The sequence below is a fragment of the Coturnix japonica genome, chromosome 18, assembly GCF_054131305.1.
Source record: "Coturnix japonica strain WE chromosome 18, WE-NBRP24, whole genome shotgun sequence".
NCBI classification, from domain to species: Eukaryota; Metazoa; Chordata; class Aves; order Galliformes; family Phasianidae; genus Coturnix; species Coturnix japonica.
Window position 1 is genome coordinate 10,328,316 of NC_140680.1, and position 26,797 is coordinate 10,355,112.

Below are 26,797 nucleotides of genomic sequence, written 5' to 3' on the forward strand. Positions count from 1 at the left end.
AAATCGAGCGTAGGGCCTGAAGTAGTTACAGGGATGGTTCAGTCTAATGGAGAAAATAATGGCAGGTGGGGATGTTGTGCAAGGGACAGCTTTGAATGATGTGGTTTCCCCCTGCACACCTTCCCCTGCTGCTTTGCCAGAATTCTCAGTTGGTGCCACTGAAAGACATTGCCTGAAATGTGCTCCTATTCTGAAAAGCTGTAAGGTGGAAGCTGCATCTGCTCATTTATTGCAGGTCCTCACTGCTGGGATTCTCCTAGTGATAACGTGGCTCTAACTGCCAGTGCTTGGATGCTGGCAGATTGATCTGCGTTCTCTGGGCTGTAAGAAGTATCCCCAGCAGAACTTAGTTCTATTTAGTTACCAGATTTGCAGCTACATGGAAAGTATTTAGCAGTGAAAGTAAGGCACAAGAAGGGACGGGATTTGCCTCATGGCTGCTTAGCTTTGTTACTCAGAAGAGTACTCAGGTATTACCAGCTGAAGGCAACACATTAAATTCTGCAAGCATATCACCATATCTGTGGGAGTAGACATGCTGAACAAGCAGGTGTCTTACTTGCAACTTCATTTTTCATGGTGCAGCCACACTTCCCATGGGTCTGCACGAGTGATTCTAGAGATACGAAGTGACTGTGTTTGTGAAAGTTATTGCTTAGGACATTTTCTTAAGTAAGAGGATCTAGGATCTATCTACTTGCTGCTAGGATGGCATTTGGACAGCAGAACATTCATTACTGATGTTGACATGCATAAAAGTAGTTTGGCTTCACGTCATGATACGCATTTTCAAGCTATGAAAGGCATCGCTTTGCTTTTCAACAAAGCACTCTTATGTCCCTTTGTAATTGCCAGATAAAGATAGAAAACCACCATGTCATTTCTGTGGAGTTACAATGCAATTGTTTCCTTTGCTTTTTTGTTTCTTTTGGTAGTATTTCCCAATCCCTCAACTGAAAAAAAGCTCTTTTTGCTGAGAGAGGAGTCAGAGTAGTTCAAACATGTGCATTCAGTATAAGGTAACTGCAGAGTCTGTGACTCTTTGGATAGTCAGATCACTTCATGTGGTACAATCTGTAATGGAATGAATGTTGCCCACTCTACAGAGGTTCTCACCAGCCTGAGGGATGGGATGCATGAATGATATGGGATGGTCTAATAGGAGCCTACTCCAGTGCACCTGCAGAGCTCTTTAAGGGTTGATATAGAATCTGGAGAGCTGACAATGTCTAGGACAAGCCTGGGCTCCTGTCAACATCTGCTTTTTGTGCTTTTAGATTTTCTTACAACCTCCACGTTTTGAAGGCCTTAAAGAACATCCTGAACCAAATGACCAACACGACATTCATCTCTGCACGGAACATGAGCAAAGGGTTTTTCAGGGTTCATAACGTGTTGGAATCAACATGTTAATGAGGTGCATCAACGTTAATGAGGTGCTGGCACTTGCTGCTCAGGAAGGTGGTGAAGTCACTGTTCCTGGGGGCGTTCAAGAGCCGTGTGTGTGTGGCAAGGAAGGACGTGGTCAGCAGGCAGTATTGGTGGGGATGGACTGAGGCTGGATGAGATGATCTTAGTGAACCTTTACAAGCCATGATGTATTTCCACAGATCCCATCCCAGATGAGCAACGACTGGTTAATTTCTGCTGGTGAGATATTGATAAAATTAGTACAGCGTAATAATCCTTATTAATGAATGAGAAGGACACCCCTCAGCCCCGGGGTCTCGCTGGTACCTGCAGGGGGCGCCGGGGCGCACGGAGGTGCGCGATGGGAACGCCAGGGGGTGCCCGAGGCCGAGCGGGGGCGGCGGCGACGGGAGGAGGGAGGTGGGAGCAGCCGCCCGCACCCGCCCTCACTTGCGCTTGCGGAGCCGCAGCCGCTCGCAGCGCTGTCCCTTCAGCACCGCCGGCACGCGGCGGCCGCCCGCTCCTCCCGGTCTCATTTATTTCATTGCGGCTAGTGAGAATTAAAAGGAACCTTCCCTCCTTCCCCCCTCCCGTGCTGAGCCGCCACTAGTGACCGCGTGGCTTGCAGTAAGTAGGGGCTGGGGGTGAAGGGAGGGGCGAGGGGGTGGCTGCAGCCCCCTGGGTGTGACCCCTGGGGCAGGGTGCGGGAGGGCAGATGGCTTCAGTGCTAGGGATGGGGCAGGAGTTGGGGTGGTCGGTGCTGCTGAGGGATGGTGTTGGCAATGGCGGGGCATTGGGAGCGGCCGTGTTGCACAGGGATGTGATTTTAGAGTGCCTCACACACAAACCATGGGTGAGGTCAGCCTCGGTTTGGGCATTGCTGTGTGCCTGCAAAGCTAGGAAAGCAATATGGCAAGGCAGAGAGAGCTGGGCAAAGCAGAAATCCTCTTCCCATTGCCCCTGTGACATTGACATTGTCTCAATGGCTTTAGGTCTGGAAAGCAAGGTCCAAGCATGGTGAAGCTGGGGAGTAATTTGAACGACAAGAACAGCAAACCACCATCCAGTGAAGATGGGTTTCAGACTGTTCCTTTGATCACACCTTTGGAAGTAAATCACCTGCAGTTCCCAGCTCCGGAAAAGGTAAAGCAAAACCCAACAGCACTCCTGCATGGCCATATACGTGGACATCCCCTTGGGTTTATTGCCCGTGGGTTCCACTGCCCCTCATCAATCAGTCTTTGATGAGAAAGGCTGTGGCATAGCATCTATACAGTAGATAAGAGATTGTCTTTCATGCCATGTTTATCTGCTTTAAAGCGGTAAATGAGCACACAGCTGTCCCCAAATCCTTCCCTTCTCAGAAAATATCCAAATATTCCCTCATATGTACAACTGGAAAATGCTGAGTGTGTTTCTCTTATAAACACTGGAGAAATTGAGGAGCAGTTTACAGTGTGTAATTGTTATCAGTCAGATTAATTGCCTGCACTGAGTGTAATGTGATGACCCTTTCAAAATAAGAAGCAATTTTAATTATCTCACTCAAGGTTTGTTTTCTTCTCTGTGGCTGTGTGAAGCTCTTTTGGGCATCTATGATTTTGCTTTTTACCCATGATTTCCCCCATGCTTGGGGTGGTGACAGAGTTATCCCACATTTGGTTTCCCCAACTGGTCCCACTTGCCAGGGGACAGCTTTCTCCCCTACCCACTCAACACTCTCAGTGCTGAATGCAGCAGTAAAACGACCAAAAATGTGCCCCAGTGATTGGCTGAGGTTTGGTAGCTGAGGTTTCTTAGATGCAGTCTATATGCTAGGAAGTCTTTTGTCTGTATTGACGCAGCGCTGGTGCATATCAATACAACCTGGTGAGGACATGATGTGATCGTACAAATCTGTATGCCCCAGCAGTACTTGTATAAACAAAGCCTTTCTGCAGTGTAGTTCCCAGATACTGCAGAGATGGAGCCAACTCACTCGAAAGTACATGACAGAATGATTAGATCTCATAGGATAATGGAATAACAGTAAAATTAGCACTGATTATTATTGAATATACATCCTGTTTTTACTGTAGCACACAATGAACTTTCTCTAAATACATTAGGAGAACGGGATGATGATGTGATAAAACCGTCTCGATAGACAAACTTAGTTTATTTTATGATGGAACTGAGACAAATGCCTTGACATCCTGGGAACCAGAGGCAAAGCAGAGAAAGGAGTTTGCTTCAATCCCCATGGGCCTCATGGCAGCTAGGAGAAATTTTACTGCATTCAGGAGAGATATGCTCCCATGACTTGTTGTGAATGAGAGGATAAACTGGTCTTTGTCTATGACTCTCATGAAAACAATTAGGCAAAAAAAAACTTAGGCAAAGCAATATGGTTTATGACAAATGTCTAGGAAGCTCAGGGGAAAGTATAGATGTGTAACAGTAACTCATGCTGGTGCAAACGGTTTATTGATGTCACACACAATATTGCATGACGTGAAATATAAGTGGCTCGTGTATCAGGTGAGATGTGGACAACCTAACAAAAATCCTTTCAAGCTAATAAAGTGGTAATGAGTGTTCTCACAGCCATCACATTGCAATCGCTTGTTGGTGAACAGATATTGGAGTGTATTGGTCCAGTGTGATTCTGTGCTGATTTTCCTGTTTAAACATGCCTACATCAATAATTCACATGTCGTTAGGTTACATTACCTTCATTAGCATACATTACTGTCAAGGCATCTACTGACATCCTTATTTTTCTTTGCTGGGAGAGTGGGATGTATCTCCAGGAGAGCTAAGCATGATTCAGAACTCATTAGAGTCAATGGTATTGATTCCTGCAGGCTGTGGTTCAGCTCTTGTGTGCAGCAGACCCAGAGTTGACAGCAACTGAAGATCTGTTACCAAAAGGAGAGATTATTTGGGATAAAAGCAAAATAATTCACTGTCTGTTTCCTTTGCGCTTTGTAGAATAGATGCTGTGAGGGTGAGTTCACCCTGGGGCAAAGGGTTCACATAAAGACCTCATAATGAGTGGGGCCTCAGGTGAAGAGCTTGGCTGAAGGTTAAGTGGTGGGGGGAAACTTCAGCTTTGTACTTGGAAAAGCAAAGCTGCTACTGAATTCAGTAAGACCATGAGCCTGAGGTAGAGTAAACATGGATTTCAGGTCTTTCAGAATGAATTTTTGTTTGGACTTGCCCTGCAGTCAAAGAGGCAAGTTAAAATAAAGAAAAAACCAACACAAGGCAGAAATCAATTTGACATTTTTCTGTGTGTTTGCCAAACCTGCCAGCGGTTGATTTTAACTTGTGAGAGTGGGAACATGAGCCAGGGTGCTTTCTGTGCCTCTTACATGGGATGCTGCAGAAATCACTGGAGGTAAAAGCGGTTTGGTGTTGGGGTCTCTGTGTATGAACTCAGAAGGGCTTTGCTGTCATTTTCCTAAATGCAAAGCCATTGCTGCTCGCTTTTATCCACCAGGAGGCAATGCTCCTGGCCTCCAAGCTCCCTTCAAGGAACCACATCACCTGTGCCACTGCAACAGAGGGCTGTACCCCCTGACGTTTTCCTGTAGTTGAAATCTAGAGGGGGGGAAAAACCCCTAACACCTGCTTTGCATTCCCTTTTCTGGATTTATCTTGGCCATTAGAGGATATCATCATTTATGACGCTGCAAGCTCTCAACCCAGATCTAACCTGTTTTGATTTGCAATCCAGGGAGCATCAAAACCAGAACAAGGAGGTTTGGCAGCGGCTTGTGTCTGTGTGTTTGCTCTAGCTGGAGTCTAGTAAATGTGGAGTGAGGAAGGCTCTGATCCAAGATACACTGTGTCTGCGCTGGGCAGTCCAACTGATGTTGCTGTGTGCAATAATGCCTTTGTTTGGTGTGTGTGTGGTGAGTGGCAAAGATTTTCAAGCGCTGTTGATACACAGACCCCTGTTTTCTTTTGCAGAGCTGAGTCTTAGACACATGCATGTATGTCAAAGCAAAACCTGTGTCAAAGCAACCCACAAAGCCCATGGTGTCTACAGACTGAAAATCATTCGTATGGGCTTTAAGTATCTGATTATTTATTTTTTCCTTGTTTTGAGAATATTTTTGTAACCGGTGTTGGCCTCTGTAGGTGCTTCACCTCAGCTTGGCCTCTTCCCAAGTGATTTTTTTGTGTCTGTTTCTGCTTTCAGATAAAGGATACAGAGAAAGGCCATCAAGGTGAGACTTGCTTATGTGGTGTAATTCCTGCAGCCCATCTCTTTTCAGACAATTCTTGATTAGAATAAATCACGTGGTGCAGGGGAGAAATACTTAAAGCTCTGCATAAACTTACTGCCTGTCCTTTTGGGGATGGTTCCCTATCAAGTTTGTGTTCTGATGTGCTTTGAGCTGGGCAGCTCCCTCTGATTCCCACCTCAGTGTTGTTGGTGTTGATGCACCAAGCGTGGATGTCTCCTGCAAAGGCTCATGTTCTTCCTCCTGCAGCATCAACATTCTGTCTGCAGCTGTATGGCTGCAAGGGGAAAAATGTACCCAGGATGGTAATTTTCCCCCTAGGGTGCTAAGCCTGCTATGCATTTATATTTATTGACTATCACCAAGCTTTTCCCTTGCTCCTCCCTTCTCTTGCTGGTGAGCGTTTGCAGGAGGCAGGAACAGATGCTCTTGAATCGTTTTTGCTGGAATAATAGCTGGTGTCAAGCCTTTGACCTGGCTTTTTGTGTTTCCGAATGTAATTTCTTTTGTATTCAAAACAGCAAAACAAAGAAGTCTTTTTCTTTTAGGAGCGGAGGGCAGAGGGGAGCTGTTTCACTTGTTTTCCTAGGCGTAGGCAAAATGCTTTGGCTGTAATTGTGATGCGTCCCTACAGTGATAATGCTAACGGATCTGCGGCTTTTCACAGCCCGCTATGCTTCACTGGAATCTTAAATGAGACCAACAACCCGGGACCTCCTGGTCGCAGCGGCTTCAATGTAATCCTGCAGGAAATGCCTCTGTTCTGGCAGTAAAAATCCTAATTTTACATAATACCAAAGTTCATGAAAGCTATTGTCAAGGCTGAAAAAAAACATCCGGCTTGTCTTTTGTGGGGAAGGCTGCAGAAGGTTTATCGTGTGGTCCATTGTTCTTTATTCTGAATGCATCTGGAGGCTTGAGAAATCATTTCTCTGGTGACAAATTCCTGCCATCAGCCCGAGAAAGAAACAAAATTGATAGAACTGCTCTCCTCAGATGTGCTTCCCACCCCATGGTCCTTCAGTTTTCCTATGTGGCCGTGGCCCATGCTGTGCTTTTGTATGGTGTAATCAAGAATTCCTGAAAATCAGGAGGGTCCCTTGAGCTTGCCGTCTGTCCCTATTGGTTTAGCAGAAAACAATGTTTTGTCCTGGCCAGCTGAGCAGGCATAATTAATAGTATGCTGAATGAGTGCTCCTGTGCCCTAGGGAATACATGCAGCCCTGATGTCTGCCTGCTCTCCTCAGAGCTCTCAGTGCAGCAAGGGCAGCAGTGAGGCTGGTTTTGGGTGCTGCTGCACCTTGTATGGGCAGAACTCAGCCCTCCCTGCTGTTGGCTGGGGGGCTTTAGGTGTTTTGTTCCTGCTTGCTCTGCTGGAGAGCTTTGGAGTTGAGTGGGAAGGAGCAAATGGTAAAAGAAGTGATGGGGCAGGGTTAGTGATGGTGGCAGTTGAAAGAAGGAAGATGAAAGGGAGGAGAAGGGAACAAAGGGAAAGAAAATGTGGAGAGAAAAAACGAAGTTATTTCTTTTATCGCAAACCTGAAGGAATGGGCAGGCTGTCCTGCCTCATTCTTCCCTTCCTGCACCTGGGAAATGACGCCTAATCTCCACAAATACCAACCCTGAGCCTTCCTCCCCACTGACATTTGTCTCCCTTCTGCACTGTGCAAATCCATTTGTCCTCTAAATGTGTGTTTGGATGTAAACGCCGCCTCTGCTCATTAAGCCATAATAAATATTTGCAGCAACGCTCAGCGCTGGCAGTGCTGTGTTTCTGGGGTAACCTTTCTGATTTTATCTGCTTAGCTTGGACAGCCCTTCTTGGTGCTTTGTGCTCTTCTTCTCTGGATGCGCTGCTGTTGGGCTGCCCTTCTTGAACAGACCAAGCACCTCTGATCTCTGTGTCTACTCTGGGCAGCACTGTGCTGCAATCTCAGCATGCTCACAGCCTGCGCAGACACTGGGTAGCATGCAGCTACCTTGCTTGCATACAGATAATGTGATGCTGCTGCAGCTCTGGAGGATGGAAAGTCTCTGGGTTTGTGCAGCCTGTGCAGAAATGTCTCTCCTTAACTGCACTGCTGTCAGTGTCTGAATTAGGCAGGTTAAGGCCAGCTCATGCCTGTTTATGTGGGCTCCATTGTCTCTCTTAAACTCAGTTACGTCTACACTGCGTTTCTTAGAGCTGCATTATGCAGAAGCAGCAGAAATGGACACAGGAAAAATGTGTTGGGGTTCAGGTGTTTGGTTAAGCCTGTTGCAATCCATTCTTTGTTCTAAGGTGAAATGTCACTGCTGGAGGTGTAAGTTATTTCAGCAAGGCTGTGGGTTGAGCCCCACATGCCAGTTGCTTACTGGTTCATGAAGGAAGACTGGGAACATCTGTGTTGTTTAAATGAAATCAATGGAGCTCTGCTAATTTACCCTGGACAATTTGATTGTCACTGCTGCTGAGCGATTGATTCTTTTGTCTGCTTTGCTGTACCCTTCCTCATCTGAACCTATAGAAATCAATTTTTGTCACCCCTTTGCAGCCTCCCATGGGTTCCTGCTGGTTGTAGTAACCATTTGGGGATTTGTAGGAAGACTTAACTGAATCATTTCCAATTGCCTTTGTGCTTATGAGCCATCCTTTTCCCTTCTCAGCTGCTTTCAGCTCCCAGTGCAGCCTCTGCATTCTGTGCTGCCTTTCGTTGGTGATGCCAGGGCTGATTACATTTGCTGTCTTTGTCCTTTTGTGATGTTCCTTATGCCTGGAATATCCTCCTGGAACTGATTCAAGAGAACACTTTTTTTTTCTCTACCAACCTCTGTAAAGATCATTTCTAGCACAACACTCATTAGATGAGTTGCTATAGAGAAATGCAAAAAGCAACCTTTTCCCACAGAATGTGGCTTTCTTTATTGACTATGGAGGCCACGGATTCGATCCTTCCACATCCTTTTTCTTTTCACTTATTCCTTTTTATTTCCTTTTCTTTTTTTTTTTTTTTTCTTCCTCTTTTGCTGGTTGGTATTTCAGGCATTTTGTGCATTCAGTGTATAGGGTGTCATGGGGACCACCATTACGTCCATCCAACGCATCAATTTTATCATTAATCTTTGGGAAGTCTGCCTGCTGAGATATATCGTACTGTGGCTTTGGAAGCACTGCTGCCTGTCCCCTGGGGTGGGACACAGCTGCAATTATTTGGGGAAGTTTTTAAAGGCTGCTTGTCAATAAATCTGGGAATCTGCAATAGTTGATTGCCAGGTAGACTCAGATCACTGATCCAGATGAACGTGCCCTATTTCCAGCACCTACATGTGCAAGTGTCAGCAGGACATACAGGCAATGCACTGGTAGATACGGAGCTGCTCTGCTCCATGAACATTTCATCCTAAGCCTTTAAAGAGACTGTTTTAAGCCCCAAAATGTGTTGTTTTTTTTCCCCATCTCTTTTCTTACTCTCTTTTACTACGAAGTATTTTAACTTCAGCTGCTGTTGGCAGTGTGCACAGCTCATTTGCCCTCTGAGACTGGCTGTGAGTGAGGATTAGAGTTTGTAGGTCACTGGAGATCTTTGCGTGGGAGCAGGTGGTGTATTTTAGCCATCCTTTGGCACGTAGCACATACACATAGAAACAGACACAGTGACAGCAGATTTAGTGCCAAGACTGGGGGTCACCATTCTGCTATCATCAGTAACCTGGACGGCACGTTGCAGCTGGGACTCAGTCAAAGGTCCTTCTCAGATACTAATGCTCAGTTGGGTAATGACAGCAAAGAAAACCACCATGTCATTGGCACGAGATTTTGTTTTCTCTTTTTGCGAGGACAGGCCTGTCTTTGCAAGCTGAGAGCCTTATGGTCATTTAAAAGTGAGCATGGCTAAACCACAAGGAAACCGATGGGTGCATTACAACCATTTTGTGCGACTACAAAGGGAGGCTTTGAACCTGGTTGAAACCTTTCTCCTTGGTAGGAGAAGTGCATTGTTTATTTCTTCTGTCAATCTGAAAGCCACTCGGAGTGAGAGACTCTTCATTATTAATAATCCTGGGAAGTAGTATTTTAAATTTTTATGGTCTGCACTTTGCATCACCTGAACCACAATATATTACATGCACCGTGGCAGTGAAGTGGGAATTACAGCAAGGCTGCATGTCCTTTTCCAAATGAATAATTTAAAGTTTTCACAATGCCAGTTATGTTAAATATTATTACTCATTTCTTCAGGGAAAACCATTGAGCTCAAACGCAAATATAAAGTGGCAATAAATGATGTTACATTTAGCCAGCGCGAGACAAGACTCAGAATTCATATCAGTTCATTTTCTGAAACACTTACTTCATCCCACTGCAGGAAAACCTTTAAGTTTCCATGCTCAATGTGACGTTTTTCCATTTGTCACATTTCACGTCTGGGCTGCTTCTTCCCTCTGAAAGCAAATGCTTTTAATATAGTCCATTTGGTGAGACGCTGCCCTTCTTTTCCTTTCAGCATCCCAAATGTCTAGATTTCCCAGACTCTCCTACTGTTTGCTGTCTCAAGGTTGTCCATGTTGGGTATCCTGCTGGTGTACGCAGCCTCTGATCTGCTGTTTCTCACATCAGCACACCTATAATTTTCCAAAGCAGCACTACAGAGAAAGTGTCTGGTCCTGCATTCATTACAAACAAGGAAAGGTTTCTTGTTAACTCCAATGGTGTCAGTAGTGTTAAGCTGTGGATATTTACGTTTGGTACTCAATAAGTGTTTTAGCAAACAGCCTCACTGGAAAAATCTTGCTTGTGTGGGCCAGCATGATCGATGTGGCTTGTCCTGTTGTGTTTGGGTTTTTGTAACTTACACAGCTCGTTGTGTGTAGGCTGCTACTGGGCGTTTGAGGGATTGGAATGAAGAGGCAGAAGATTCAAGAAAGCAAATAAGAAGTCAATACCTTTCCAGACATAGGGAAATTGCAGCTGCTATCCTAGAATGACTGAGGAGAGCAGTTGTGCAGAGGACAGACATTTCCCATACAGCATCTGGCTTCCTCCTCATCCTAGCCCTGTCACTTGCCTACACTTAATCCCAAGAATGTTACCTTCATATGGAGATACTGTTGCCCAGTTAATGAAAACCTGAGTGGTGTCAGCAGAAGCCATGGGTTGCTGGTGTGACTCAGCACATTACTAAGCTTTCCCCTCAGCTGCCCCTGCTGATACTGAGCCCATGCTGCAGTGGGAAGCACTTGGAGTGGTCTTGCAGAAGAATGCTACAGGAACCCTGTGCCTCATAGTTACAGTTGGCTGTGGGGAAGTGGTCAGAGCAGATTTAAGCTCTGATCTGGCCAAAGCATTTAAATGCACACTTAACTTTAAATATCTGACTAATCCTGCTGATGTTAATAAGACTACGTGCAAGCTTAAAAGCTTCGCTGAATTAGAATTTAATGAGTTCAAATGTTAGATAAACTTAGCTTTGGAGGAAGCTGCCAGGACGAGGCGTGTGGATTCTTGTAATTAGATGTGTCTTTTTGCTGCTCTATGGATGCCCTTTTCTCTTGTGTTCTCGTAATCTCCTCTGTCAACTTCTCTAGGAAGCAACTTTCAAAGAACAGTTTGATCTTGGGTGCAAAATGAAGAAAGTCCCAGGTAATTTGTTTGTGTCCTCCTTATTTTATCTGCCATGTCACGCTGTATCTTCAAAGTGGAAGTTCTCTGGGAAGCAGTGCGAAAACTTTGAGAATGGGATGTAACAGCAGCCTAATTTGCAGGGAGATGTTCTGAGATGATGTTTATCCAGACTCCATCCATAATGCAGGCTTTAACGGCTGGGCTGCAATGGGCTGGCAGGATGGCTGCTGTGCTTCACAGATGAACTCAATACAAAGTGAGGCATAAGAATATGCTGGATCAGGGCTTAGATAAAGAAACAGGAAGGCTGATAGGTATCCAAAACTGTTCTAAGGATATTCATCTGGCAATCAAAGTTGCAGTCCATAAGGCTGATATGTGGGACAGTTTTTGCTTTTTAATACCCTTTTGTGGATGTGCAAGTTGTGCTGTGTGTTGAATGGAAATAAGAGTAACAGTTCCCTGCCATACGAAGCTCACACAGTTATGGATGGTGACCCAGAACAGCCCAATTTTTAATCACGAGGAGTATGAGTTAAGATTTAGGGAGCGTGCAGGAGGAGGTGAGAACTCAGGGAGCCAAGTGCAGAAGATGGGCTGAATGGTGTTGTTGCGCTAGGGGTGGCAAAGGCACTAATTGTCTATTTTGGGAGTATTCAAGAGACTTCTTGTCCAATTAAACACTGATTTGATTGTTTGCATTTGTTGTCGGTTCTCATGAGGCTGGAGCACAACCAAACCCTGCTGCCAGCTCTGGTACTTACTCCCTTACTGCAGCACATTTCCACTGTAATAGCATGGCAGAGAAGGGAAAGAAGTGGTGGGAATTTCTCCCACTTCAGTTTGCTTTGATTTGTAACCTACACAGGACCCCAGTTTATATTCCCTTTCCTCAGTCAAGAGCAACTCTACCGAAGTCAGCAAAGAATGAACAAGAACTGAGAATCAGGATTGTTGTTTGCTGTGGTTTGTAATAAATGCTCATCCCTCTCCCAAGAAACATGTCGTGGAGTGAGATGAATGTGCCTTGTTTGCAGTGAAACAGTAGGATCCTGGTCTCTGTTGGAACTGCTCTGGGGCGGCCGGTGATAAACGAGCTCTGATCATTGCTGTGGCTGTGGAGTCAGTGGGGATTTTATTACTGTACATCCAACAGCAATTTGGTTAGAATTTCTGGAAGACTTCGCTGCCAGGGATTTTTATTTATTTATTTTTCTCTGTGATGAAAGAAAAGATGAAAAAGAAGTGATGGAAGGGGAACGGGGGGGAGGCAAAAATCCCATCCCACCCTAACAACCTGAATCAGAAAACCAGAAAGTGAAAACAGAACGAGCAGCCAAAATAGCAGCAATTGCACACAAAAAAAAACCATAGGAAATATTTCAATATGAGACTCATTATTCTTTCTGTGTGTACGTCACCACCTGACAGTGCTCACTCCTATTCCCAGGTGCTGCTGAGGCAGCCCTGCCTGGGGTGCTCTCACTAGGGCCCGAGGCACAAGCGTTTGATGAACGCAACTCAATTTCCAGAAGCCTTTGCGTGGGCTTCCTGATGGCAGCTTGTTGGATGGAGGGGGTGCGCATTGCTGCAGAAGTGGGATCTGTGCTCTGCTTTATTTATTTAGACTGTAGGCGACTGAACAAGACGTAGCTCTTTTCTCCTAAATGTGCACCCAGAGCCCTCAGCAAAATTGCATTTTTATCCTTACTGCCACAATATTGAGCGTTACCCCCACGCTGCAGGTCTTCACTTTTCTGTTTTTCCTTTCTCATTTTATTTCTGTGCTCTCTTTTAAGAGGAGACCTGACTGACTGCCCTTTCTTCTGCTGAGTAATTCCACCAGGTGTCTGACAAAGATATTTCTGTAGAGCAGCTATTTAGCTTTTGTAGTGCCAAAAGTCATTTAGCAAAGGTATTTCTTCGGTCCTCTCCTAAAGCCTTTTGATACCTCTGCAAATGTCCCTGCAAAACACTGACTGATGATGACTGTGGTTCTACACGCACAAATCTCACTGCTGGCACAATCAGCACATTGGGTTTCAAGCAGCTTCTGATCTACCTGGGAGCTGATCTGATTTACTTATTCCCAGACCTGATAGACGTTGCTACCGGACTTGAACCTGATGCCTTATGCAGGGTTGAGTGGGTTTATTTTCAGTCTCATGCATTTATGTAGATAGCATATTTCATACTTGCCTGCTTACAAGATATTTGTTGAATGTAATGACAAAGAGTGGAAGAAAATGTCAACTATACATAAAAACATGTCAGGCTTTTAATGTCTTTTTTCTTTTTTTGCTGGTGTTGCAGTCCTTCTTTAAGACCTAATGTTAGAGCTTGTAGGAAAGTCCTATTTAAAGATCTTATTGGCAACAGCATTATTTATCAAGCAGGAAGCATGAATTGGTGACAATTTGGTATTGAGGTTGGTAGGTTTAAAAGCAGAATGAGTGCAATTTCTGAGCCCTGGTTGGCAGGTGTTGATGGCTGACTTTAATTTACTGTGCTGTGTTACAAAAGGCCTTTCCCTGACTAGAAGCTGGGGCCCAGCTGTATTTGTTCTTGAGTGCACCTGCCATCTTTTGAGCAAGAGAATGAGGTTATTGCTTATTGTTAATTCAGAGCTAACCTGGGCAAGCTTGTCCTGTCTGCAGAGGAAGTGTTGTTTGGTTTGGTCCAAAGTGTGTCAGGCTGCATCTCGGAGCACAGCAGGAGTCAGTTCAGTAGTAGGGTCATTGTGCAGTTAGGGTTCATCCCAAATATGCCAAATCAAACTTATCCCCATATGCTATATCCCAGCGTGTACATTGTGTCATTAGAAGTCCTGAGATCCAAAATGCTAAAACAGATATATTTATATATATATAATAGATATATTTGTATGGCTTTTTTTATTCTCTGTTCTTTTCAAGACTTAATGTTGCAAATACCGCTGCAGTAACTGTTATGGATAGGGATTTACTGAAGTATGTAAATATTCATTAGTCTTTAATGATTTGCATTTGAATCCAGAAAATTGGCTTATGACTCCATGCTGATTTTCTCTCACTCTGATTTCCATGTGGCATTAAGTGCTAGAGAATTAAATACCTTGGGTTTTCTGTGGTCCAAGCCACACTTTGCTGTCTTCACTTGCATTAAAGTTCTTCATTAGCTGGTAACTCAAGCTCATACATTGCCTTATAATCTTTCCCTAAAATCTTCAAGACTTTGTTTCTAACGCCGAGCTTTAGGACCCGCCTTGCTTCTCCCCTATGAGCTCCTCTAGTGTTTTATTTTCACCTTGGCAAGGCTGACACCTGCGTTGTTCTGCAATTGAGAATGGGAGGCCAAAACGTGGAAGTGTTGGCCCTGTCTTGTGGAGCTTTAATGTACTCAATCTCTCTGAGCCTTTGGAAGTCACACCAAACTGTTATGTGCCTTGTGGACCCTGGCTGATGGAATGCTGTGCATTCACCATTGCTTGTGGTTGTTCATGGCCACAACCCCACTTCTGTGGGGATGAGCTCAAACCCTTGGCCAGTGCTGAGGATGGACGTTTTGCCTCCAGCATTTCCTAGCTAGATTAAGACTAGACGCCTGTGCTGGCATTCTCTCACAATGTTGTTTACCTGCAGAGGCTCATGGTTGAGTAGTCTTTTAGGCATGTATATGGATATGCTCACACTAATATATCAGAAGAACTATTGATTTCAGAGCACAGCCCTCTGGGAGCAGTTGGCATTAAGTGTTATATTTTCCATGTTTGTGATTGTCATGGTGACAGTGGTGGGATGTGTTTTACCCAGAATATTTAGGATTGTTCTAGGTTACAAAGGAATTCAACGTAGATTGAAAATGCAGTTTTGGTAATTTGTCTAAACCCTTTTAAAAACCACTTGCAGATGGCTCCACTGGCATAAGCCACCTTGATTTTATAAGATTAGCAGGAACTGGATTAGTCAGCAGATGGCACTGAGATCTCCTGGGGAAAACCCAAGGTGATAGAATGAGATTAATATTGATAATATCGAGCATGAATAAATGAGAGGGCAAACAGCCTAACTTTAACTTGGGTTTGGTGGAACTTGTTAGGCTGGGGCTGTTAGTACATGAGAGTCTTCTTTTGTTTGAGCTATTTGTTGTTTTATATCTTCTGCCCATTGAATACGGTATAAAAATTATATGCCTGACCCTAAATAATAGTGGGTATTAAATGTTTTGCTCTCAGCTACTTTAAGACGCACCATCCGAAGTCTCTGTTATCTGCTTGTCTGTTTATCTGTCTTTTAGTTCCTGAGGGAGTTATGAGCCTGTATTAATTGATGGTTATGAGATCCTTCTGTAGGTCTGGGGGAAGGTTGGGGTAGAAAAGCAATGGCTTAGATAACAAAAAGAAAAAGTGCATGCTGTGTGCAGCAACCTTAAAAGTGTTGATATATTTTCCAGGTAATTGTGAAAACAAGAACAGAGTATCAGCCTGACCAGAAGAACAAAGGAAAACTCAGAGTGCCCAAAATTGCTGAATTCACAGTCAGTTTCACTGATGGTGTAACAGAAAGACTAAAGGTAAGAAATGATTATCCTGCTGCCTCCTGATCTGAATGCCATTCGTTCTAAAAATGCTGAATCAAAGTGACAGCAAAGACACAACAAATTTAATGCTCCTGTCATCACTTGTGTCAAAGAGAGGTTTATCTGCGTGAATATGAAGCTGTTTCTTTCTTAGGACTGGCTTGAAAATGCCTTTATAACGATGCATATAGGAAATGGTTTTCTTCTCCCAGGAAGAGCGATGAAAATGTTTTCCAGCACAAAATGAAAGTAAAAACAAAACAAAATCAAAATGACCTGAATCTTTTCCTTCTCAAACAGTTCTGTCTAAGAAAAAAAAAAAAGTGGCAATGGATTGAAATGTTTTGTCATCCTTTTGTTTGGTAGTAAAGGAACCCTGTTAATATTTAAAATATGGGTTTTTTAATTAGCGTTTATTTCATTATAGATGAAAACTCAAACTGGATAAAAGAAGAGCTATTAGAAAGTATCCAAGCGTATCTTGTTCTGTAAGCAGTTGTGGTTCACGGGAATTAGAATTTTCTGAGGAAAAGAGTTTCCTTGAGAAATTTTCAACAGGCTCTACTGAAACGTGGAAAGAAACTCATGAATTATTGAGGGCCTTCAGTTCCTGTTGACTGCGGCAAATTAGAATGGCTCAGTTCCTCCTAAAATTAGACTCCAAACATGTAGCAGATAGTATTTGCTGCCTTTTCATTGAAAAGATATGATGCTTTTACTGAAGCGCAGAGCATATAAAAAAGCAAGATCTGTTTTCACAGTTCCAAAGCCAGAGGAAATATCAATGATTTAAGTAGAAAATGTAGCAACTTGGCACTGCCTAATTAATAGTTCTCCTTGAAAAACTGAGATGGGGCTTATACATTTATAGAACAGAATGTGATCCTCAACAATTAACAGGAATTCTCCCAAGCAACTGAATAATTGACTGAAGTAGCTTCTATTTGCCTTAGTTGTTCTTTATCATGCTAGGAGTAGAGAAGTTTATTGTAATTATTTTCTAGTAATTCAGAAGACAGTATTACTTTCAAAATTGAAATGAGATCTGGGATGAATTGTTATCATTTTTCCTTTCTAAAACGAGGGATAAGGCTTATTGAGCTGATTGAAAGGAAGAAATTTCAGCTACGCTTTCTGAAGCACCACAGAATGGAACTGTTTCTATTCTCTCCAGAAATTCACTAATTCATTTCACGAGGAGAATTCTGTAGCTTTCATCCACGGCATTTAAAACTATGATCTATTTCTAAGGAGTCTGTGAATAATTCTGTATGGCTTCCTTTTTCTATTTTATTTTATTTTTTTCAGTGGAGATCCCATATTTTGATCTAAATTACAAAGGATTTACATGCTATTGATTTTGACTACATTCTTCACTGATCTTGCTGCATGCATAGCTGAGTTCATTGTTAGCATTGGTAAAGCACACAGTAAATTAGCTGTGCTGAAATCCCCAGTCTTGGATACCACAACAGGCATTTTCCATCATGAACAACGTACAAATCAGAACCAGACACAATGTGCCTGAGAAACAACAGTAAAATGTGGAGTCTTTGAGAAGGGTTGGGTTCTGACCCCCAATAAATGGCATTATTGTTGATATTGGATGGGGTGGTGCATCACAGGGTATTTAGAACTTAATCCTGCAGCCCTGAACAACGTTAGTGTGGGTGTAAGACCAAGGTTTGGTGACATCAAAAGTTCTAGCTCCGCTAGTTAAAAAAGCAATCAAGAGCATCTCATCCCTATACATTATGCACTCTGAAGGCCCAGAAGTTAGAAGTGTAGCTAATCAACTAAAAAAGGATATACTTCCTTTCATCAGCTCCTTCCATTAGCTATTTTTCCCTTTCTTCGAGACCTCAGCTTGCTGTTGCATTCAGATTCCTTTGGATTACCTTTTCCTATTCCCTTCCTATTTTCTGTGCTGCTTGGCCATTGCTTTTGCCCATGTGTGCACAAGCACTGATGCAGCAGCAAGCACAAGGAAGTAGGAGGCTCTGGGAGCATGCACAGTACTGGCACCAACGTGAAGGTTTAAGCTGCCCTTTGCTGCATAGTGGGGATGGCTGTGGGAGTTGTGGCTCTTCCTATGCAGCCTGGCAACATGACAGTTTCATTTTTAAGCTATTTCCTTTCCCTAAAATCCATATGATTTCCATTCACTGCTGTTCAATGTCAACTTATTAATCAGTCAGCCTCTCGTCTAATGCTGGATAAGACTATAAGCCTCTCCCTGCCTGCTTTTCATAAGGCTTCCATGTATCATATTAAGTTTGTAGTATTATTTTCTGACAAAAATGAGCTGAGATAATAGGTAATATTTCATTACCTTTTGTACTTTTTTTTTTTTTTATTGCACCGCATTTTTATGACAGTTTATATTTTTAGTGAAGTTATTAAAAATACTGCCCTCTGGTTATAAGCAAACCTATTACCTCGTACTGATGAAATCATATTACATTTGTTTCTTGTAGGAGGAAATCATAGTAAATACTTAACTTTTATTATCTCAGTTTGGCTACAATTTTAAAAGCTTGAAAAAAAAAAGATAATATAATGAGATCACCATATTTTCTGTTGCTGGCTGGTTGCTTTGTATAGCTTTCCAATAGACTTGTTGGAAATATCCACACATTCTTGCTAATTCACTGATTAAAATTAAAATATTAATCTATTCTTGAGCCTGTCTGTTGGCTGAGTGCGCTCCAAATACATGAGAACTGTATCCAATAACATGTATTGGACTGCATGCTCTTCCAACATACAATGCACAACTAGTGTGAGTTCACCGTAATGCTTAAATTCAAGCATTTTCACAAGGAACCATTTTGATACTGCTGTCCTACTACTCTGTGTATGAGGAGCAATATGTGTCTCTGCACCTCGTAGCTGTACAATGGGGGAACAGGCAGGATGGTATGACAGTGTGAAGAAATAGCCAAGACGTCATCTTCTGCCTGCTATTACTCTATTTTTGCAACTAGCAGAGTGCAAAGAGAGGTGTTTTAAAGGTAATATTATCATCAGTTCAAACAGAAACATGGCAAAGCGAGTCCCTATCGTTAATGAGTGTTTGTGGAATAATGCCATGTTTATGACTGTGCTTCCTTACTGACTTGTATCTCTTTGGAGCAGTTTATAATGTTCTTTCAATCTGGGAAGTACTTTTCTTTCTGCTCTTCTGATTGCTAGATATGGGAACATTCTTAGAGAAGAAGGACGCTTCCCAAAGTCTTGTTTTTTCTTTTTCTGAGTCATAGCTGCATTACAAAGAAGAGGAGAATCTCTGGGGAAAGCATGGGACCTTATGGACAAGGCAGTCGAATCTGTAGATGCCCTTTATTCTGTCTTTTGGCTATCTTTTATTGAAGAGCCTAATAAATTATTAGGCAACTTTCTAGCATGAGTGAGCCAAAGCCAGAATCTAAGCTTATGCATGCATATTTTTCATCCATCCAGAACAGGACAGATCTGAGCTCTTTAATTATTGTAAAGAAGAGACTGTCCCTAGGCAACAGTTCTTATTTCACACTACCTCTTCCAGGAATTTTAGATAGCTTCTGCAACTTGTCACATCTCCTAATAGATGAGATTATGATTCTCTATAGCTCAGCACACAGTGTCCTGGAAGTCTGACCAATTATGCTTATTCTTCAGCTGGATGAGTCACCCCATACCTACTTTATAACAAGTGTTTAAGTAGTTGTGCGTAGATGGGTCGCAAGAAAGTGATGTAAAAGAGCATTATGATTGAACCATCTATATATAAAATAAATTTCTTTAATTATTTTACTCCTCCACAAGGAAGCAATGGCAGCACTTTCTTATAAGCAGACTGGCAGTGATTTGTAGACCTTGCCTCCTTCAAGCCTTTGGAGTGCATCACTCTGAGGGTTTTTGAACTGCAGATATCTTACTGTGCAGTAATGATAGATACCAAGGTTTCTCAATCTGAAGGCAACAGTACCTGGTGTTTTGCCTTCCATGTTGTATTTTTTCAAGGTATTGCATGTTACCATGCTTTGCCATCAGTAGTGACTCTGAAATGGTCAAGGAAGGCTCTGCAAATGTGATGACTTCACTGACCACCATCTAGGTGATAGTTACCTACTGTAGTTGTTTGACTTCTCGAATCTTCCACAGTTCTTTCCTTTTCTTGGAACATTTTGTTAAGAAAGCTGAACTTATCCATCTCTCAGAGTTGGAATAATTAAATCATGTACTGTCTTCAACAGAATAAGTTGGGAGTGGGTGTATGGGGGAGAAATTGAAATATTTAAGAAGCAATTTATCTGCTTGGAACAATCAGCTGAAAGCATTGATCAGTACTTCACTGAAGAATACTGGGAACTTCACTCTTCTTGCTACAAGTTGGGAAGATTCATTTTTGAAGTCACTGACTGTGTAATCTGTTCCTTCTGAGTACGCAATGTCAGTATATTTCTTATCTCCAGATCAATCTTTTCCCCTCTCTCCACCCTGAAGCAGTTCTAACACATGCAATATCCAGTGGATGTAATGATTCAAAAGAGTTTTCATCGAGTCCTTCAAATATAGTGGAACCCATTCAAATGTTTCTGTTATTGAAATACTCATACTGAAACAATTATTTTCCTCTGACCTAATGTGAATGTTGTAGAACAGAATGTGTTTGTCTCCAGCCGCACCCTACAGAGCTGACTGTGATGCAATATTTGTTCTTTATCAAAAAGAAGCCGGTATCTGAAACACTTAATTAAGATTTTCTGGGCCAGAGCCAGGGCTTGATTTCATGTTGGTAACAGCTTTGTTGGAGTGGAAGGTTTTTTCCCTGCTTGCACCACCAGAATGTAACCTATTGAATCCCAGTGTGTTCAGTTTGACCTTGTAGTGGGAGGCTCCTCATGTGACAAGCATTGAAATTCAGAGGGTTCTGGGCAGGTTCTGGGCTTGGATGCTTGTGGAGGAAGATGTAGAGTTTTAGTCATGAGCAGGAGCAGATCCGGATTGCTTTATCTCTGTGGGTAAGATCCACTGAGGCGTGAGCAATAGTGTCTTTATGGAGTGGTGCAGAGAATTGCTGTGTGACCTCTACAGACACTGCCAAATGAGTGCACCTTGAGCATAGCTTTGAGAAATGCATCATTTCCCTGAATGCATATATTTATCTACCTGTCCATCCTGTCCTTGGTTTTAAAGGACACATCATCACTGCAGCTGGATAGATGATAAGTCTTCCTTGCTCTGCAGCACCCTCACTAAATGTTGCACTCCTGTTTCTTCACTCTGAATGCGGTTTCCTAAACTCATTTTCCTGCAAATGTTTCCATAGTAAGTTCTGCTTCCATTGGTATGTTGTATGTTGCTGATTTATGCTGATAGTTCTCCCTCTGACCTGTAAAGGCATGAATCCCAGGAAAATAGCATGGGGTATTTAATCATGTCCATTCAACAGCTAAATAAAATTAGAGGTTCCCTCAGTAGTTTAGTTACCACAGGGCAGGAGCAACTCATGGCTTATCTGAGTGTGAGATGGGCAATTTTCCTTACTGCTTTTTAATGCTAACAAAACAGTGTTACCTTGGTGACTGCCACATCACATCAGTAATCTGGAAGATGCAGAGTGGCTGGTGAAAGATCCCATTACACTGACTAATCTGAGCGGCGCTCAAGGGAGGGAACATGTTCTAAAACAGAGAGATTTTTCTCACTGTGGTGATAATTGCTACTGCGGCTGTTTCCAGGCTGCACAGTAATCCTGTGGGCAGTGTGATCCTGGAGAACAAGGGACAAATTGGAGGAAAACTGGAAAAGTGGTAGACAGTGTAACATGGAGCACATGAGCATTGCCAATAGCATTTGGGGTTTTCTTGCACTTGCACCAGCACAGAGAATGTTGCAGTGGGTTCCTATGGAACCTTGTATTCAAAGAGGGGCTTGAGGAGGTGTCTATATGAGGAGACTGACTTGGGGGCTTATTTAACCCTTTGGAAGTTCCCAACTATCATCAGGAAATCTCAATTTCTGGTGGATATAAGTGCTCTTCCACTCCACCTAAGGCTGCCTTGGCAGTTCTTTATTCCCTGCTTCAGGTATGTTCTTCTGGAAGGGATGGCAGGCAGCCCTTGCTCCTCCATCTAAGTCTTCACCAGACAGTGAGAAGTTGGATATCAGGAAAAACTACTCTGAAAAAGTGATGAGGTATTGGAACAGGCTGCCCAGGGAGGTGGTGGAGGTGTTCAAGAAGTGTGTTGATGTGGTGCTTAAGGACATGGTTCAGTGGGCAAGTGGTGGTAGGTAGATGGTTGGCCTAGATGGTCACAGAGGTCTTTTCCAACCTTAAAGATTCAGTGATTCTGTAATATGGCTTTTCTGTGGTGTCTGAGCTTTGAGTTGTCTTTGGGCTGAGTGTTTTTCACTGCAATGCAGAGGTTCTCCATTTCTCCTTGTTCACAGATCCACTGTCCAGTCTGGCCTGGTCTTGATGTAAGCTAGCACCTGCATGGACTCAGACTCCCACTTGTGGTGCTTCTTAAAGAAAATGAGAAATTTTGCTCATCATCTTTCTGCCTCAGCCCAGTGGTTGTTCTTCTCCTCCTCTGGCTGTAATAGGAAGAGAAGAGAATAGGTTATATCAGTCCTAGTTGGTCTCACAGCTTGTATGGAAATAGAATGATGGGGACATTTGTGATCATCAGTGATAATTCAGAGCAGTGAGCTTAGTGTGGATTTGTGCCAGGAAACAGCTATTTCTAATCACATTCCCAGGTATGGCACTATGAACCCTGCAAGCTTCGCATTGCAGTGTCTGTGTAAAAGCCTGAGGTTCTTATGAGCATTTCTATGTAATACCTAACTTTCTGGAACAGATGAGGTCTGTGGAAAAGCCAGATAGATTTTCCATGTCTAAAGCACATAAATTACCAATACATTTTGATTTAGCTAGAATGATCTGAGACTGGCTCGAGTGCTGCCTAGTAAAATGAAGAAAGCACACAGTTTTACAAAGTCAAAAAAAAAGCAACAACCTCAAATATGTTTTATTTTTGCCATCTGTGAACACTGCCAGAGTAATCAGCAGAAGAGAATTTTTCAGGGTTTTTTTAATTTATTTATTTTTTACTTGATATTTGGAGGGAAGAAAGAAGTTAATTGCAATGCAGAAAATGTCTAAAAATGGAAGTCACAGAGTATTCGCGTGACTAAAGGTTTGTGAAGTAGACCCGCTGAATCTGGATTTTCTAAACCATGATATATTGGAAGAAAAAAAGGGAGCTATAGAGCAGGAAACTCAACTGACCCTTTGCTTTGGAATAAAATGCTTGGAAAAGATTTTCATAAGAGATTGCATGGAGATACCCATTCTGCTTAGAAAATGTAATTGCAGTTTCTATTTAATTTGAATGGTTTCTTACACTGTATCTTTGTCTTCCACAACACAGTGCCATGGTACCTTGTGGTGTCTTTGCTGCCCCACAGTAAAGCCTATTTGTCGAGTAATTTTCTTGTTAGTGTTTGAGGTGGAATGAAAGATGCTTAATGCTGTACGGCTGTTGTAGCAAAAAGGGCCTAATGGAATGGAGAGGGAAGAGATTTCAGCTAGCTGATGCCAAGGCAGTTTGTTGACAGTTGTAGAGTGCATTTGGAGTGTTGTAGCCAGACCACAGAATGCTTTAAAAATGAAAATAAAAATCAGAGATGTGAAATGCTTTACTCTCATATTTTTTTCCATGTAATGTTTCATTCTCTCCATTTATAAAGCAGCACAGGCTGCTGACTGAATGCTAAACAGACCTGAGCTCTCTCTTGTTAGCACTTGCAGATGTATTAAGCCTGTTGGGCCAGCTAATGGAACTGGCTTCATGCCTTTGAAGGCATCATAATCAGCAAGATTATTTATTTGTGTTGTTTGTTTTTAAAAGAATAGCTTTTCTAAGTCATTTGCAGCAAAAAGCTTCATATCTCCAATTTAAAATGAAAAGGCTTTTAATTCACAAGTTACCTAGGGAACACTTTGCTCTCCAAGTCCTCACTTTGTCTTTTATATATCACCCACAGAATAAGTTTTTAAAGAGAAGTGGATGTACTGGACCACAAATGCTGCCATGTTATTAGCGTTATTTCCTGACCTGTGATGGTAGACACAGAAGCTGAAATGCATGTGAATATGTTAACCTTCTTGAAGGAACAAGCTTCCAATCCATTTTATTTTAACCACAACAGTGCAGTGAACGAATGTGTTTCAATATATGCAAACTTGACCTTTGGTTTCACTTTATCTGCGAAGCATTTAGGACTGTGGAGTGGTAGGGGGAAGTTATCTTGTTCCCTGAAACATGAAGAGCTTAAATTATTCTGGACATTTTAAAATCCAGTCTTCTGTTGTGATGTGGAAACAGTAGCTCCATATGTGAAATCAAAATGTAGGAAAGCAGTTGGAGAGGAAAATGCATGGGAAAAAGGGCATGGAGGAATACCATTTTCTGCCTTAGAACGTCAGTACTTGAGCCTGAAAGGTTTGCTTCAAACCTTACCCTGCAGAAGAAGATAATTTCATAAAGCAAACAGATGTCAGCTTTGCTTAGAGCCAGGCCAGTCCTTGGCCATGAGACAATGTCAGTGCTTGGCTGGTTTTGTTGAGTGTGTGTCAGGTCTCACAGAAAGCCAGTAATGGAGGAAGGAACACAACTGGCCTTTCTCAAGTTTGCAGCCGTGTGCCAATCTATGGAGCTATTCTTAGAGCTCCTGACACTTTCCCTGTGCCAAATCCAGTTTGAGGGAAGCAAGGAATGAGGTAAGATTATGCGTGCATAAAACTCTTTGGAAGTTAAGTCTTGGCTAAGAGTAGGCCAGGAGACATTTTTCTGATGGCTTGATTTCTCTTGTATTCCTGTCAGTGCATTTTAAAAGGCATCCATCATGTTCTGCTCAGAGACCAGAGGAAATGTCACAGCTTAGGCTTTGCATGATGCAAAGAGGAAGGGTTAGCTTTGGAGATGTGTCTATCATAAATTCCATTAATGGAGAAAACACTTCAAATTAGGGGGTAGGGAAGGAAGTCTCTTCCAGGATTGCTCAGATCAGCCCTTTGCTTTTTTTTTTTAATGTGTGTGTGTATGAGATAACAGTGTGCCATTTCATGAATGGGACCATGGACTGGGGAAGAAAAGCACCATTGCAAGCAGTATTCCTGAGTCATTCTGCTTGTTTATTTTTAGGTTTTTGCTTCTTTACTCTGTTCTTCTAAAGGCAGCAGAATGACAGAAATATGGAGAGGAGGTTTGTGTAGTTAAAAGAGGAAAGAATCATTCCTGTAGGAGGAGGGGGAAAAGACCTTTTAACACTTTTCTAAAATGGCCGTGTATTTTTTGGGTGTTCCTAAAAATAATAGTACATCACCTCGATACACGCAGCCTATCCTGAGCATAAGGGACTGTTCTTGGAGTCTACTGTAAGGAGAAGTGCTGTACACTTTTAAGAGTAAGAGGTGAAAATATCGCTGTCATGTGTAACATAGCATATATTGGAAAGTACTCATTAGCAAGCAAAAAAAACCTGTTTGGTTTGTCTTCCAGTGAACTTTTATTAAAGTAATGGAGGAAATGTTTTTAGTGGCAATAAAGGGCAGAAAAGGAAAAGCAAAACAAAAAGAGCTTTTTTATTTACACTTAAGTAGAAATTCACTAGTCAGCAATCAAAGCATCCTCATTGAAAATGGCATTTCAGAGCTTCCGTAAGGAACAGCTGTAAACTGAGCCATCATTTTTCCATTCAAGGGGCTTGACTTGGCACAGGAAGACATCCTGCAGACCACAGCTGGCATCATGCACAGTTAAAAGATCTGAGGCTGCTAGTGCCTAAACAGCCACTAGAAATTATATTACATGATGGAGACTGGCTAATATAATTGAGCCAGCTAGTTATTCTACACATAATTTAATTATTTGACAAATTGCTTAGAAACACAGTGTTCTTGTTCCATGCTTGTGCTGCACTCATAGTATTAAGAGGCATAGAGCTCAGGAATTGCTGGTGGGTATCTAGTCAGCTCAGCAGATAGATGCTGATTTTAAAGATATGTGAGCATATAAAGGTTCACTGTTGTAGTGGAGCAGTGTATCCAGTGATGGGGAGAGCCAAAGGGAACATAGCAAAGACAGGAAATTGGCTCAGAGATAGCTGGTGCTTTTTCAAATGACTACATTTGGGGCTTAGGATTGTTGGAGAGGTGGCTCTACCCTGTAAGTGCTTCAGAGTCTGACTGTTGGGATGTGTGGGCTGAAGGAAACCTATGAAACAGTTGAGCAGATGGGAGATTTTTGCACCCCAAGATTATAGTGTCCTCATGGATGTTGTTCAGCAGTCCTAGGAGAACTGGTGCCAAGTTATTTTATGGTCACAAATTCAAAGAGAAGAAAACAAAACCAAACACATATAGAAGCCACGTAGCACAAGAAGTATTTTCCCAGAACTTTGAAGATTCAGGCACTTGACAAAGCATCTCTTGGAGGCTATTTAAGAATCTGGGCATCATCTAGAATAAAGTTGGGCTGTAAAAATGAAGGACAAATCCTACTTCTTCTTGAACAGTACTAGGAAAATATGAAGACTGTTTTGCCACTTTATTTGTTAGCATTTCAAAATATCAGAGGCTGTTCTCAAAAAATCAGCCAAACCAGCAACATGTTACAAAATGGTTGTTATAAATCAGGACAGAAATGCCATTTTTGAAGAAGTTTTATTGGTGGAGCAGATCATTTTGTATAACAGGGTGCTGCTGCACTACATTGCTTCTTTGGCTGTCTGAACAGTAGAATAGCTCTTTTTAGGATGTATCCCAGAGTCCTTGTCTCCCTGGTCAGTCCATGTGGGTCATGCAGTAGTTCCCTCTCTGCCCGTTTCTGGGTTTTCTTACAGGATGTAAAAGTTGGAGTGGTTCACATTTGGATTTCCTCTTGACATGCAGGTGGGAGGCAGCCAGGATAGATAGACAGCTGGATCTGGAGCTGGA

At 42.5% G+C, this 26,797-nt stretch overlaps 1 protein-coding gene across 1 annotated transcript in view; it reads left to right on the forward strand.

Annotated features, from left to right (window-relative positions):
* The first annotated feature begins 1,858 nt into the window (after positions 1-1,858).
* Positions 1,859-26,797, forward strand: part of NSG2 (neuronal vesicle trafficking associated 2) — a 34,592-nt gene continuing 9,653 nt past the window's right edge. The window contains exons 1-3 of the mRNA XM_015876193.3: positions 1,859-2,037; positions 2,403-2,553; positions 15,679-15,798. Coding sequence (XP_015731679.1) covers positions 2,425-2,553; positions 15,679-15,798 — 249 coding nt within the window. The 5' untranslated portion in view covers positions 1,859-2,037; positions 2,403-2,424. The remainder of the gene's footprint in view (positions 2,038-2,402; positions 2,554-15,678; positions 15,799-26,797) is intronic.